General features: G+C 40.4%; 1 protein-coding gene across 1 annotated transcript in view; it reads left to right on the forward strand.

Moving 5' to 3' along the window:
- SDHC (succinate dehydrogenase complex subunit C) overlaps positions 1-14,275 on the forward strand; it is a 31,154-nt gene extending 16,879 nt beyond the window's left edge. Inside the window, exons 5-6 of the mRNA XM_069546963.1 lie at positions 7,409-7,572; positions 13,410-14,275. Coding sequence (XP_069403064.1) covers positions 7,409-7,572; positions 13,410-13,514 — 269 coding nt within the window. The 3' untranslated portion in view covers positions 13,515-14,275. The remainder of the gene's footprint in view (positions 1-7,408; positions 7,573-13,409) is intronic.
- Positions 14,276-14,292: the final 17 nt, after the last annotated feature.

The following is a 14,292-nucleotide window of genomic DNA, read 5'->3' on the forward strand; positions in this document are numbered from 1 at the left end:
GAGAACAGATAACAAAAATATAATGGAGATAGCCTGGCTGACTGAACATTGACCAGACACAGTCCAAGGTTAATCATCAACCTTATTCTTTCAGAAAATCTGTTTTAACACCCATTTTTCGTCACCTGGAATTGATCAAGTACAGAAATACTAACTCATTCTCCATTCTCAAAAGACCCTGGTAACCAACCACAATTTCTGTTTGTTTATTTATATAATATGAAATACAGCTGCAGCATTTGTTTTTCATAGTATCCTTTGGGGTCCCTCCTAGTCTTCCATAGAGTATGTTTTTACTGAAGTGGTCATCAACAGGACTAGTGGCTCAAGTATAGGGATCCTGCATTTAGGAAGCTACTGCTGAGACCTTGGAGAAATTATCTAAAACTTAAGTCTGTGATTCAGAATTCGATTAGTTTTGTGAGGATAGTGAGGATAGGAACTCCTATCTTAAGATCCAATGTTATTATTCCTGTGTTACCTTTTCTTTGGTTGGTAAAGTAATAACAGAATCCAGGTATAAGGATGATTGGTGTTGCCTGAGAATCTGTACAGTTTCTGATTTTTAACGTACTTGCACGTAAATAATAGGATAAATTTTAGGATTAGCCTATTCTAACTATAAATTCATAGTTACTTTATTTTTTCTTACTTAGAATCTTATAACTTTTAGATTGATGCTTTTTGCTTAGTTTGGTGGTGTTTATGAACAGATTCAGACCTGAAAATCATTGGAAGGACAAGAACAATTTATTTATTAGGCTATAGTTTCAATTATTGGGCTTCCCAGGTGGCTCAGTGGTAGAGTATCCACCTCCTATTGTGGGAGACGTGGGTTTGATCCCTGGGTTGGCAAGATCCCCTGGATCTTGAATGGCAACCCATTCTAGTATTCTTGCCTGAAAAATTCCATGGATAGAGGGGCGCAGCTGGCTATAGTCCATGAGGTTGCATAGAGTAGGACAGGACTGAGTATGCACATAGTTCCATTATTATCTCAGTATATTTATCGCTACTGAATGAAAAAAGAGGGTATTGACTCTTTCGTAGACTATAGTGTAAAGAAATATTAGTTTACTACGTATGGCTAAAGTTGTATGTATTTTTTTCACAGCTGAACTTAATAATTATTTTTTTCTGTTTTTACCCCTTTGAATGATCTTGTATTTTTTAGCATGTATACCCTTCTTCCCAAACCTTTCCCCTTAATTCCGTAACAGTAGTTGATTGCTGTAAAATAGTAGTTACCATGTTTCCCTTAAATTCTGATAGTCCCTACTTCAAAACTGGAACAGATTTTTGCTAGGTGGATGATTGAGGCAACTTAGTTACCTCTCTAAGCCTCTGTTAATTCCTTGTTTTAAAATATTAATAATGCCTGTTCCAGAGTTGATGGGATTTCAAGAAACTACACTCTGGATGTTGACTTAGGAAAACAGGGATGAGAAGCACAATAAATTTGATAGCAGTAGTCTCTTGGAAGATGGTGTGTACTGGACCAAATGGCAAGAAGAATTGGATCATTTGACCTGAAATGAAGTCAGTCCCAGCAGCTGTGATCATTGCAATCTTGTGGCACTCCTCCAGTCTATTTTTCACAAAACAGCAAGAACAATAAAAATCTCTTGAAGATAAATTGAATCAAGTCACACTTAGGATCTTCCTCTTACAGTATTTGCCTTTGCACTTACATTAAAATTCAACTGTCCACCGTGACCTAAAATGCTCTACCTGATCTGGCCCTTGCCTAAGTCATCCTGCCATTTCTCCCCTTGCTTACTCTGTTCTGGCCACACTTGTCTTTGAATTTTTTGGAACAGGTAAAACTCTTTCTCATACCAGAGTCATTGCATGTTTTATTCCCTTGATCTGAAGTGCCAACTCCTACCTCTTGATACAGAGTGTGTGGTTAGTTCCTTCTTATTTCGTAGATCTCCACAAAATTGGCAGCTCAAAGTATACTTTACTTACCACCATATCTAAAGTAGTAGCTCTGGTTTGTTTCTAGTTCTGTTATTAGTTGTCAGTTTCACAACACTGTTCCTTCATAGTTCTTATTGGACTGTTTCTTCACAGCTTTTTATAAATCTCTTTTATTAGACTGTAAACTCTTCAGAGAGTAGGACCTGCATCTACCTTATTTACCATTCATATCCTCTAGCACTCAGTGGGTGCTTCTATGAGTGTCTTAGTCACTCAGTCGTGTCCAGCTCTGCAACTCCATGGACCATAGCCTGCCAGGCTCCTCTGTCCATGGTAAGAATATTGTCGTGAGTAGCCATTACCTTTTCCAAGGAATCTTCCCAACCCAGGGATCAAACCTGGGTCTCCTTAATTGCAGGCAGGTTCTTTACCTTCTCAGCCACCAGTGAAGCCCAGTAATGGAAACTATTAACCTAATAAACAAACTGCTCTTGTCCTTCCAATGATTTTTAGGCTAAATGAATGCAACCATGTCAGTCACTTTGCTTATGGTGGTCAGTTTAGAAATGTTTGCTCCTCCTCAGTCAGTTCAGTCGCTCAGTCATGTCCGACTCTTTGCGACCCCATGAACCGCACACTCCAGGCCTCCCTGTCCATCACCAACTCCCAGAGTCCACCCAAACCCATGTCCATTGAGTTGGTGATGAGATCCAACCATTTCATCCTCTGTTGTCCCTTTCTCCTCCTGCCCTCAATCTTTCCCAGCATCAGGGTCTTTTCAAATGAGTCAGCTTTCCGCATCAGGTGGCCAAAGTATTGGAGTTTCAGCTTCAACATCAGTCCTTCCAGTGAACACCCAGGACTGATCTCCTTTAGGATGGACTAGGTTGGATCTCCTTGCAGTCTCCTTGGGACTCTCAAGAGTCTTCTCCAACACCACAGTTCAAAAGCATCAATTCTTTGGCACTCAGCTTTCTTTATAGTCCAACTCTCATATCCATACATGACCACTGGAAAAACCATAGCCTTGACTAGATGGATGTTTGTTGACAAAATAATGTCTGCTTTTAAATATGCTTTCTAGGTTGGTCATAACTTTCCTTCCAAGGAGTAAGCGTCTGTTAATTTCATGGCTGCAGTCACCATCTGCAGTGATTTTGGAGCCCAGAAAAATAAAGTCAGCCACTGTTTCCACTGTTTCCACATCTGTTTGCCATAAAGTGATGGGACCAGATGCCATGATCTTAGTTTTCTGAATGTGGCGCTTTAAGCCAACTCTTGACTCTCCTCTTTCACTTTCATCAAGAGGCTCTTTAGTTCTTCTTCACTTTCTGCCATAAGAGTGGTGTCATCTGCATATCTGAGGTTATTGATATTTCTCCTGGCAATCTTAATTCCAGTTTGTGCTTCTTCCAGCCCAGCGTTTTTCATGATGTACTCTGCATATAAGTTAAATGAGCAGGGTGACAATATATAGCCTTGACGTACTCCTTTTCCTATTTGGAGCCAGTTCCTCCTAACTTCTAATTAATCTTCTCTCATGCATTAGAAATTGGATAGTGATAAAAGCGTCTACCCTCAAGGGTAAAAGAGTCTAAGGAATAAGACAAACAAATATTTGTAATGCACTGGGATAATTTTTTAATAGCGATACGAGGTCCCAGAAATGAGACCAACTCTGCAGAAGTTGGAGATCTTGAAAGAAGAACGGGTGGGAGAATTCATGAAACGGAGGTAGAGGAGGGTGTTCCGACAGAGAAGCCACCGGATGCAAAGGCACAGGGTTTGCAAAGCATCCAGAATCTTGGATGATGATAAGTAGATCTGCTTGTTTAACAGCTGTGTTACGAAAGTGGCAGAAGATAAGGTTAGATAATGATAACTAGATCCACTTGTTTAAGAGTTGTGTTATGGAAAAAGTGGCAAAAGATAAGGCTGGGAAGTGTCCTGGACTGTAAAGGACTTTGACCGCTGTGTCCAGAAGTTGGAACTTGATCCCATAAGAAATCAAAAAAGGTTTACATTCTCATTTGTTTCAGTAACAGAACAAACTGGGCTAGACAAATCCGTGATTAGGTGTTTATTCATACTGTAGAGATTTTGTGGCTGATACTCTGAAGAGCATGTTGAACTAAAAAAGCATGATGATACTAGTTTGACTTTAAATAGAATTTATGGAGGAAGAACTTTACAAGCAGTTCTTTAAAAGATGGAAAAAGAAGCCAGTAACACTTTTCCATGCTTAGGTTCTGTAAGGGATTAAAATACTTGTGATTTTTCATAGCAACAGTGTAAAAACCTAGGTGAAATTAGGTAAATTCCTTGAAAATGGCAGGTAGCTGAAGCTGCAATGTGAATAAGACTGGGAAAGGGTAATCAAAATGCAAAGTACAGCAATGAAATGAATGAATGCCGAACAACAGATATGTTAGAAGAACACAGCTGTAAGTAAATTGTACAGTTAACTTGAATGGGAAGAAGAATGGTCCTGAATGTTCTGGATAGTCTTTAAAAATAGGTCAGATTGAAAACCAGAACTTCAGTGAGAGGTCACTTGACTGTGTAGGCAAACCTGCTCAGGTAGTCACTCTTTTCTAGAAAAGCCAAAGAACCGCCAGATTATAAAGTGACTAATGGAACTCTGAGATCCCTGTTTTGTTTTTCTGGGCTTTTCCTGAGATGCGGCATGAGTTACTGATTCTCAGATGTGATGTGTTACACCCTGGTCATTCCCAACTGAGACAGTGTAGAGAAAAAGCACAAACTTTGGATATTTCTGAGTTCCAACTTTGTCACTAATTAGCTACTATCTCATCACTTCCTTTTCTGCTTATAATGCCTAGCTAGGACTTTGAGAATTATATATATAAAGTTGCAGTGGTAAACCAGGGTTCCCATGACCCCTTCCTCAGTTTTGGTAATTTACTAGAAGAGCTCACCATAACTCAGGAAGACTCTTTATTTAGACATACTGGTTTTCAAAATAAAATAAAAACCAATGGAGGAGATAACACAGGGTAAGGTATACAGGAACGGTGAGGAAAGTGTGTGTGAAGCTTCCATGCCCTCTCTGGGTACACCACCCTCTTAGAACATCCTTGTGTTCAGTAACCTAGAAGCTGTCCAAATCCTATAGTTTGTGGTGGCTTCAGTGCCTAGGCAAGATTGATTAATCATTGGCCATTGGTCATTAGCTCGATCACCAGCCACTCCCAGGCGTGTGTATGTAGTGAGAGGAAGTGGGGAGTAGACAGGGAAGGGGAGGGATGTATGGGACTAAAAGTCCCAATCCTCAAATCATGCTTTGGTCTTCCTGGCAGCTAGCCCCCATCCTGAAGCTGTCTAGGTGCCCCCAGCTTCCAGCCATCTCATTAGTATACAAAAAACTCTGACTCCAAGAGTTTGGGAACTGTGTACCAGGATTTGGGGAAAAGACCACATGTGTATTTCTTATTGTGTCACAGCTTCAAACAGAATATCAGTCAGTTAATTCAGTCACAGGTTGGCCAAAGCTCTCTCTTTACAAATGAAAAGTATGTGAGAAGAAATTAAGTATGGAATTTCCCAAGTCCTCTTCTTAATGTTTAGTTTACTGGGAAGCAGAAAATAGACTGTCCTCCTAGAACCTGTTCTAACAGCTAAACAATTTAAATTGGGAAAACAAAGACATTGACTGTCCCATCTAATCACTAAAAAAAATTAAATAGTGCTTTCTATTGACTGCCAAGACCAACTTCAGCCTACTTCTCTGCAATTAAGTGCTGCAACACAAAGAACTGTGCAGATTGTCAGTAAATCCTGTTGGCACTTCCAGAAGCCATTGTAAATTTTGATACTTCTTCCCAGTAAACCCCTGTAGATATCACTGCAAAAGAAAATGAAAATATCTAAAAGGGCCTTGGTGAATCTGTTCAAATGATGATTAAAACTCAGGTTGGCAGCACCTGATTGTTGTTTTATCTAAAGTGTTGTTAAACTAATCTCATGATATACTCTGCCTGTCTGCCCCCCCCCTGCAGCCTCTAGGGGGTGGGGTGGCAGGAGTATTCATGCCCTGAGGGAAAGCAAAACATTTCTGAGAAGTATTTTCTAGTATCTAGGGTCTTCCTGGGCCAGGGGTTGAACCTGTGTCCTTTGCATTGGTAGCTAGATTCTTAACCACTGGATCACCAGGAAAGTCCTGGAATCTTTTTTCTAATATTTTCTATTTAAATTCATTTGGATGCAGAACCCATGGGTATGGAGCACTAACTGTATATAGCCTTCTAGTGGGTGTGAAGTGGCTTCTCATAGTTTTGATTTGCATTTCCCTAGTGACTAATGGTATTGAGCATCTTTTCATATACTTATGGACCTTTTACTTCTTTGGAGAGAGACTTATTCACATCCTCTGCCCATTTTTAAATTAGGTTGCCTTTTTATTGTTGAGCTGTAAGGGTCTTTAATATATTCTGTATTCAAGTCCCTTATCAGACATAACTGCAAAAATTTTCTCTCATTGTATATGTTGTCTTTTTACTTTCTTGTTGGCATTGCTTGTAGCACAAAAGTTTTTTATTTTTTTCCATAGTATTTGTTGATTTATCAGCACAAATTATTCCTTATTCCATTATTCTTATGTCATAGTTTCATAGTTCAGATTACAGTTCAGTGACAAAACTTCCATGGAACTCAACCTAAAGAAATTCTTTACATTGTGAAATCACTTTGCACTCTGAAAGATACCAGCCTTCCTCATCTCAAAAATTGTTCATGGAATCATAATTTCTGTAGTAGTCTGCATATGCTTGCGTTCTTGCTTCAGCCACAGCAAACTTACAGAAAGCTGCACCCCCGGAATACAGTGAATGCTCCAACAATCTGAAGTTTAGCCACAGTAATTATTCTCAGCATCAGCGTTCTTCCAGACTAATGGAGAAATGGATGACCCCAAAAGGTGTTTAGTTTTGATGAACTCCAATTTATTATTTTGTTGCTTCTGGTTTGGTGTTGTATCTAAGAAACCACTGCTGATCCAAAGTCCTAAAGATTTACTCCTGTTTTTTTTTGGTTTTAAGGTTTTGAGTCTTACATTTAGGTCTCTGATTCATTTTGAGTTAAATTTCTGTGGGTAGAGATTTGATTGATTAAAAAATTTTTTTTTCAGTCTTTTCCTTGAACTGAGTATACTGTTTTTATTTTTTCTTACTGAGATGATACAGATACAGCAGAGGTGACTTCTAAAGTGGTGGGTAAAGTTTTTATGGAGGGCAATGTTGGATGAGGATTAAGATGCTAAAATATATATTGTAAATTTAACAGACTGGAGTCAGATTCCATGGAACCTTTCTCCTACACATGTGAACATTAGTTTAAATCTTCCCCATTTTAAATTGGTTTAGAATTGTGTGTGAAGTGCTAGGGGCTGTCATAGAAACAAGTTTTATGTGTTTTATTGGTTGTAGCTGATGGACCGCTGTGATGGGCTTACTTTGTTTCTCCTCAGGAGTCTCTCTTTTTGGCTTGTCGGCCCTCTTGGTCCCTGGGAGCTTTGAGTCTCATTTGGAATTTGTGAAGTCCCTGTGTTTGGGGCCAGCACTGATCCACACAGCCAAATTTGCACTTGTCTTCCCTTTCATGTATCACACCTGGAATGGGATCCGACACTTGGTAAGTTAATTGCAGACCTGTACATTTTCTAGGTGAAAGGAATGGAGAGGCTCAGGATTCTCGTCCCTGGTTTGGGTTTAGTACTGTTCTTAAAGTTAGTTGTGCTGGATGTTTGCTCAAGGGCCTCTCGGACAAAGCTAAACTAGATTGCTTGGGCCCTGCCAGGCAGCACAGCTGGTGATGTAGCTGTGCACTGGACATAGACCTGGCAGATGCTTTCAGGGTCTCCGTGAACTCTTCCAGTTTTAAGAGGGTCATTACTAAAAGAGACCCCTGAAGCCAGGCCACATATCTGGCATAGAAGGCATATTTATCAGACAGAAATTGTTACCTGTTATGTCAGGCACTGTTGTAGACCTTGGAGGTTCATTTATGAACTAGTTACTGCTTTCAGTCTTACTCTTCCCATCAAGTCAGAGTGACAAATCTGGAGTCAAGTATACTGATTATTATTAACTTGATATTGGATTATGTTAACTGCTTTTGTTTTTTATTTGTTTTGAACTATTAGAATAGGACCAGCTTCAACAAGAAACCGAGTCTCTAGGATCTCAGTATTGGGTTTAGAAATCTTTTGACAGCCTAAACTCTGTCCAAGTTGCCTCCTACATGAGCTTGGGTCAGTTCAAACTGGTGTCCCCTTCTTTTTTTTAAGGAATCAAACCTGCCCCAGCTCAGGGATCAATCTCTCCTACAGCACTTTAAGGTTGATATTTTGTGGTCTCCCTGCCCCTGGTCTTGCTTCCTTTGTCAGGAAGATAATTATAGCTTCCTTCTTTATGGTTTTCCATTCTCTCTCACCCTGAGCCATCTGTTAGTTGGATGTTGTTGCCTTAATTTGACCTTTTGTAACTTCCACATTAGAGTTTAGAGACAAGCACTTTGTGAATTTTAGTCTGGTCCAATAGACAGTTTAATGGAATCAGAAAAGTGAGAGACTAAATGACCTATTAAATTAAGTGTATCTATAACTGTTCCCTGGGGCAGTGTTCAGTTTGATTCAAAATGACTTCACTTCCCTCAGGGGAAGGGGAGAGAGAGGGAGAGCATTTCCATTAATGACTTCTTATTCCACGGAACAAAGCTCTCCAATAAAATCAGCTGATCAGCTTCCTCTGTTGGCATCCTGGCTCAGGCAGGGACTTGCCATATATTTGCTTTTGTCTCAGAGTGGGAGGAGGGAAGGGGAAGAGATTTTGTAAAATGTCAGAACTCAGTCAGGGCTTTTCTTAAGCCCTTAAATCTGCTTTTGTTTGTTCTTCTAGCAAGTCCTAGCTCTGAGTGTGGGACAGGATTTTGTTCTTTGTGACAGTCCATAGTTCTTGCACTCTGAGCTTGACAGTTGTGCTGCCAGAAGATCTAACAAGGCTCTATCCCCTGGTGGTCTGGTGGCTAGGATTCCTGGTTTTCATCCAGGCTATCCAGGTTCAGTTCCTGGGAAGAGAGCTAAGATCTTTCTCTAGGACTGCTCACTGCTGTCTCTCCAAGATCACATCCAGAACTTTCCCTGTATATTCATATTCATGTAAATGCATATCTACCCTTACATTAAAAGAAAAAAAAAATCTAATGGAGTGGAGGGTAGAATTGATGAAAGAGAGTAGGAAGTGACAGGGTCTCTGATATGCTAGAGAATATCCCCCTATCACCACCACCCAGTAGGACTCAACTTTTCTGTAAAGCATTGTACCTTTATTTTTTTGAAACATTGTGCCCTATGAATAGTATGAAAAGGCAAAAAGATATGACACTGAAAGATGAACTCCCCAGGTTGGTAGGTGCCCAGTACGCTACTGGAGAAGAGGGTAGAAATAACTCCAGAAAGAATGAAGAGACAGAGCCAAAGCAAAAACAACACCCAGCTGTAGGTGAGACTGGTGATGGAAGTAAAGTCCGTTGCTGTAAAGAACAATACTGGACTGTTAGGTCCATGAATCAAGGTAAATTAGAAGTGGTCAAACAGGAGATGGCAAAAGTAAAGATCGACATTTCAGGAATCAGTGAACTAAAATGGACTGGAATGGGTGAATTTAATTCAAATGACCATTATATTTCCTACTGTGGGCAAGAATCCCTTAGAAGAAATGGAATAGCCCTCATGTCAACCAAAGAGTCCGAAATGCGGTACTTGGATGCAGTCTCAAAAATGACAGAATGATCTCTTCATTTCCAAGGCAAACCATTCAGTATCACAGTAATCCAAGTCTATGCCCCAACCAGTAATGCTGAAGAAGCTGAAGTTGAACCGTTCTATGAAGACCTACAAGACCTTCTAGAATTAACACACAAAAAAGATGACCTTTTCATCATAGGGGACTGGAATGCAAAAGTAGGAATTGAAGAGATACTTTGAGTAACAGGCAAATTTGGCCTTGGAGTACAAAATGAAGCAGGGCAAAGGCTAACAGTTTTGCCAAGAGAACGCACTGGTCATAGCAAACACCTTCTTCCAATAACTTAAGAGAAGACTCTACACATGGACATAGCCAGATGTTCAATACCAAAATCAGATTGATTCTATTCTTTGCAGCCAAAGATGGAGAAGCTCTATACAGTCAGCAGACACAAGACCGGGAGCTGACTGTGGCTCAGATTATGAACTCCTTATTACCAAATTCAGACTTTAATTGAAGAAAGTGGGGAAAACCACTAGACCATTCAGGTATGACCTAAATCAAATCCCCATGATTATACAGTGGAAGTGAGAAATAGATTTAAGGGACTAGATCTGATAAGACAGAGTACCTGATGAACTATGGATGGAGATTCATGACATTGTACAGGAGACAGGGATCAAGACCATCCCCAAGGAAAAGAAATGCAAAAAAGCAAAATGGCTGTCTGGGGAGGCCTTGCAAATAGCTGAGAAAGGAAGAGAAGCTAAAGGCAAAAGAGAAAAGGAAAGATATACCCATCTGAATGCAGAGCTCCAAAGAATAGCAAGAAGAGATAAGAAAGCCTAAATGATCAGTGCAAAGATATAGAGGAAAACAGTAGACTGGGAAAGGCTAGAGATCTTGATCTCTTCAAGAAAATTGGAGATACCAGGGGAACATTCATGCAAAGATGAGCACAATAAAGGACAGAAACCATGTGGACCTAACAGAAGCAGAAGATATTAAGAAGAGGTGGCAAGAATACACAGGAGAACTGTACAAAAGGGATCTTCATGACCCAGATAACCACGATGGTGTGATCACTCACCTAGTGCCAGACATCCTGGAGTGCAAAGTCAAGTGGGCCTTAGGAAGCATCACTATCAACAAAGCTAGTGCAGGTGATGGAATAGTTGAGCTACTTAAAATCCTAAAAGATGATGCTGTGAAAGGGCTGTACTCAATATGCCAGCAAATTTGGAAAACTCAGCAGTGGCCACAGGACTGGAAAAGGTCAGTTTTCATTCCAATCCACAAGAAAGGCAATGCCAAAGAACGTTCAAATTACTGCACAGTTGCATTCATCTCACACGCAAGCAAAGTAATGTTCAAAATTCTCCAAGCCAGGCTTCAGTAGTACATGAACCAAGAACTTCCAGATGTTCAAACTGGATTTAGGAAAGGCAGGGGAACCAGAGATCAAATTGCCAACATCCATTGGATCATCAAAAAAGCGAGAGAGTTCCAGAAAAACATCTACTTCTGCTTCATTGACTATGTCAAAGTCTTTGTGTGGATCACAGCAAACTGTGGAAAATTCTGAAAGAGATGGGAATACCAGACCACTTGACCGGCCTCCTGAGAAATCTGCATGCAGGTCAAGAAACAACAGTTAGAATCAGACATGAACAATAGACTGGTTCCAAATTGTAGAAGGAGTATGTCACGGCTGTATATTGTTGCCCTGTTTATTTAACTTATATGCAGAGTACATCATGTGAAATGCTGGGCTGGATGAAGCACAAGCTGGAATCAGAATTTCTGGGAGAAACATCAGTAACCTCAGACAAGCAGATGACACCACCCCTATGGCAGAAAGTGAAGAGGAACTAAAGAGCCTCTTGATGAAAGTGAAAGAAAAGAGTGAAGAAGCTGGCTTAAAACTCAACGTTCAGAAAACTAAGATCATGGCATCTGATCCCATCACTTCATGACAAATAGACGGGGAAACAGTGGAAACAGTTAGAGGCTATTTTCTTGGGCTCCAGAATCACTGCAGATGGTGACTGCTGCCATGAAATTAAAAGATGCTTGCTCCTTGGAAGAAAAGCTATGACCAACCTAGACAGCATATTAAAAAGTAGAGACATTACTTCACCAACAAAGGTCTGTCTAGTCGAAGCTATGGTTTTTCCAATAGTCGTGTATAGATGTGAGAGTTGGACCATAAAGAAAGCTGAGCACTAAATAATTGATGCTTTTGAACTGTGGTGTTGGAGAAGACTCTTGAGAGTCCCTTGGACTGAAAGGAGATCCAACCAGTCTATCATAAAGGAAGTCATTCCTGAATATTCATTGAAAGGAGTAATCCTGAAGCTGAAACTCCAATACTTGGGGCCACCTGATGCGAAGAACTGACTCATTTCCCACCCTGATGCTGAAAAAGATTGAAGGTGGGAGAAGGGGACGACAGGATGAGATGGTTGGATGGCATCACTGACTTGATGGATATGAGTTTGAGCAAGCTTTGGTAGTTGGTGATGGACAGGGAGGCCTGGCGTGCTGCAGGCCATGGGGCTGCAAAGAGTTGGACTCGACTAAGCAACTGAACTGCACTGTTCCTTTATAAGCAAGCAACTGTTTATCTTTTTGACTCCTAATCTTATCTAGGTAGAAGCTGTTTGACACCTGAGGTAGGGACATCTTCTCATCTTGAGTTTCTTCCAGGCTCTAATTTTTCTCTGAAGCATTCTTAAAGTGTGGGCTTATTTGTGTTGATGCAGTCATGTGTGGAAAGTGTGAAACCTGAAGACTCTGCTTTTGCCCTAGGAGAGCTTTTAGAATACGATACGTTGATATCCCTAGGGCACAAGAGAGTCTAAATCAGTGTTTTTTAAACTGTGTTTTTTGACTCAGTGGGTAGAAAATGTATTTAGTGGGTTGCTACCAACAAAAAAGAACTTTAAATAGAATATACCATACAGAATATAACACAGAAGGTGTTGATAAATATTGCATATTGTTTCATGAGCTTTTATATATAAAATATATATACACAGACATTGGGTACTAACTAAAAAGATATTTCTTAGTGGTGGGGGCATGTCACCAGTCAAAACAAAATTGAGTCTAGATCCCAAGAGTAGTGTTTTTTTTGGCCATGCCTTGAGTCATGTGGGATTATTCCCCAAAGACTATTTTGTAAAAAAATACTAGTTTCCCAATGGACAAATGTTGCTTCCCAAAGAGGATTCAGAGGTTGACTATATCTAAAAAACCATGTATTATATCCCCATTTTGGAGATTAATAGTGTGCATTAGTAAATTGTTTGAGAAGTCTTGTATTTAAACAGTTGCCAAATTTATTTGACCTCAGAACTTTTTTTTCCCACATGTAACGCCTTTTAACATTCTGAGAAACTAGTTTTTGGAGAAACACACTTCGGAAAACCTTGATCTGGTTTTGTTGTCACAAGGGAAAGTTTTATCTATTTAGTCTGAAAGTTCTTACATATAGGGACTGAGGATCGATTCCCTTTACTGTCATTGGGATAAGAGGGTGGCAGGTACCGTATTGTGGGTTTCAAGGAGGGTGAAGGTCACAAATAAGGGAGAAGTGCTTTTCTCTAGAATCATGCTGAGAGAAATTACCTGTTTCTAAGTTGAGTTCTTTTCTGAGAAAGGAGCTATGAGAGTGACCAGGACCCTGATTGCTGAAATTTTTTTTTCTTATTTTTACAGATGTGGGACCTAGGAAAAGGCCTGACGATTTCCCAGCTACACCAGTCTGGAGTGGCTGTCCTGGTTCTTACTGTGTTGTCCTCTGTAGGGCTGGCAGCCATGTGAAGAGCTGAAGTTCCCAGTGTCGTCATCCTACAAATTATCACATTGACCTGTCTTCCTGTTTGTTACTCTTGTCTTTGGCCAGGGCAAAGTTATTCTCATTTGTTTAGACCCTTCTTTGCTTGCAGATCCCCTTGGAGCTCAGCAGTAGAGTACCTTACAGAACCATAACGGTGGAAAAGGGTCCAGTTTTCCCCTTATTTCTAAGGATGGAATGACTGCAAAAACTCCCTTTTCTTGCCCCCGGCTTGCAGCCTACTCTGGGCTTTGGAACCTTCTTTCTCTCTCCATGTTAGGCCTTGATTTATGCTGAGGGTCAGCCTTTGGCTCCTTCTTCCTGCGACAGTGGAAACAATGCCAGCTCTGTGGCCTCTGCCATGGGGACTGGGAGTGGTGATTCGGGTGCCACTGCCTGTGGGTTGCTGGCTCAAAGGACAATTCTGTCCATTGGTCAGAGCCCAGGGTCTTTAGCACCCACACAATGTGACTGGAAGGAGAGGGGGTGGGGGTGGAGGAGAATTAGACTGTCCCAGCTAGCAGGAGATAAAAAGAGTTAAGTTGGCTCTTGGAGCAGGTCTTGGGGAGAAGATATATAGATTTTGATGCAAGAAGAAAATCCAGAAAATTATTGTTGACTCCATTACGGGTTATTTCTTTTCCTTGTGTTTCCAGAAAAACCAAACCTCTTACTGTCATGTTTTCTAATCCAGAATCACGTGACATCTTTTTCTGAAACTGAATTAAAATTATTATTTTGCCTTTGACTCTCGTTGATACTTTG

Source organism: Ovis canadensis, chromosome 1 (genome assembly GCF_042477335.2).
Source record: "Ovis canadensis isolate MfBH-ARS-UI-01 breed Bighorn chromosome 1, ARS-UI_OviCan_v2, whole genome shotgun sequence".
Lineage (NCBI taxonomy): Eukaryota > Metazoa > Chordata > Mammalia > Artiodactyla > Bovidae > Ovis > Ovis canadensis.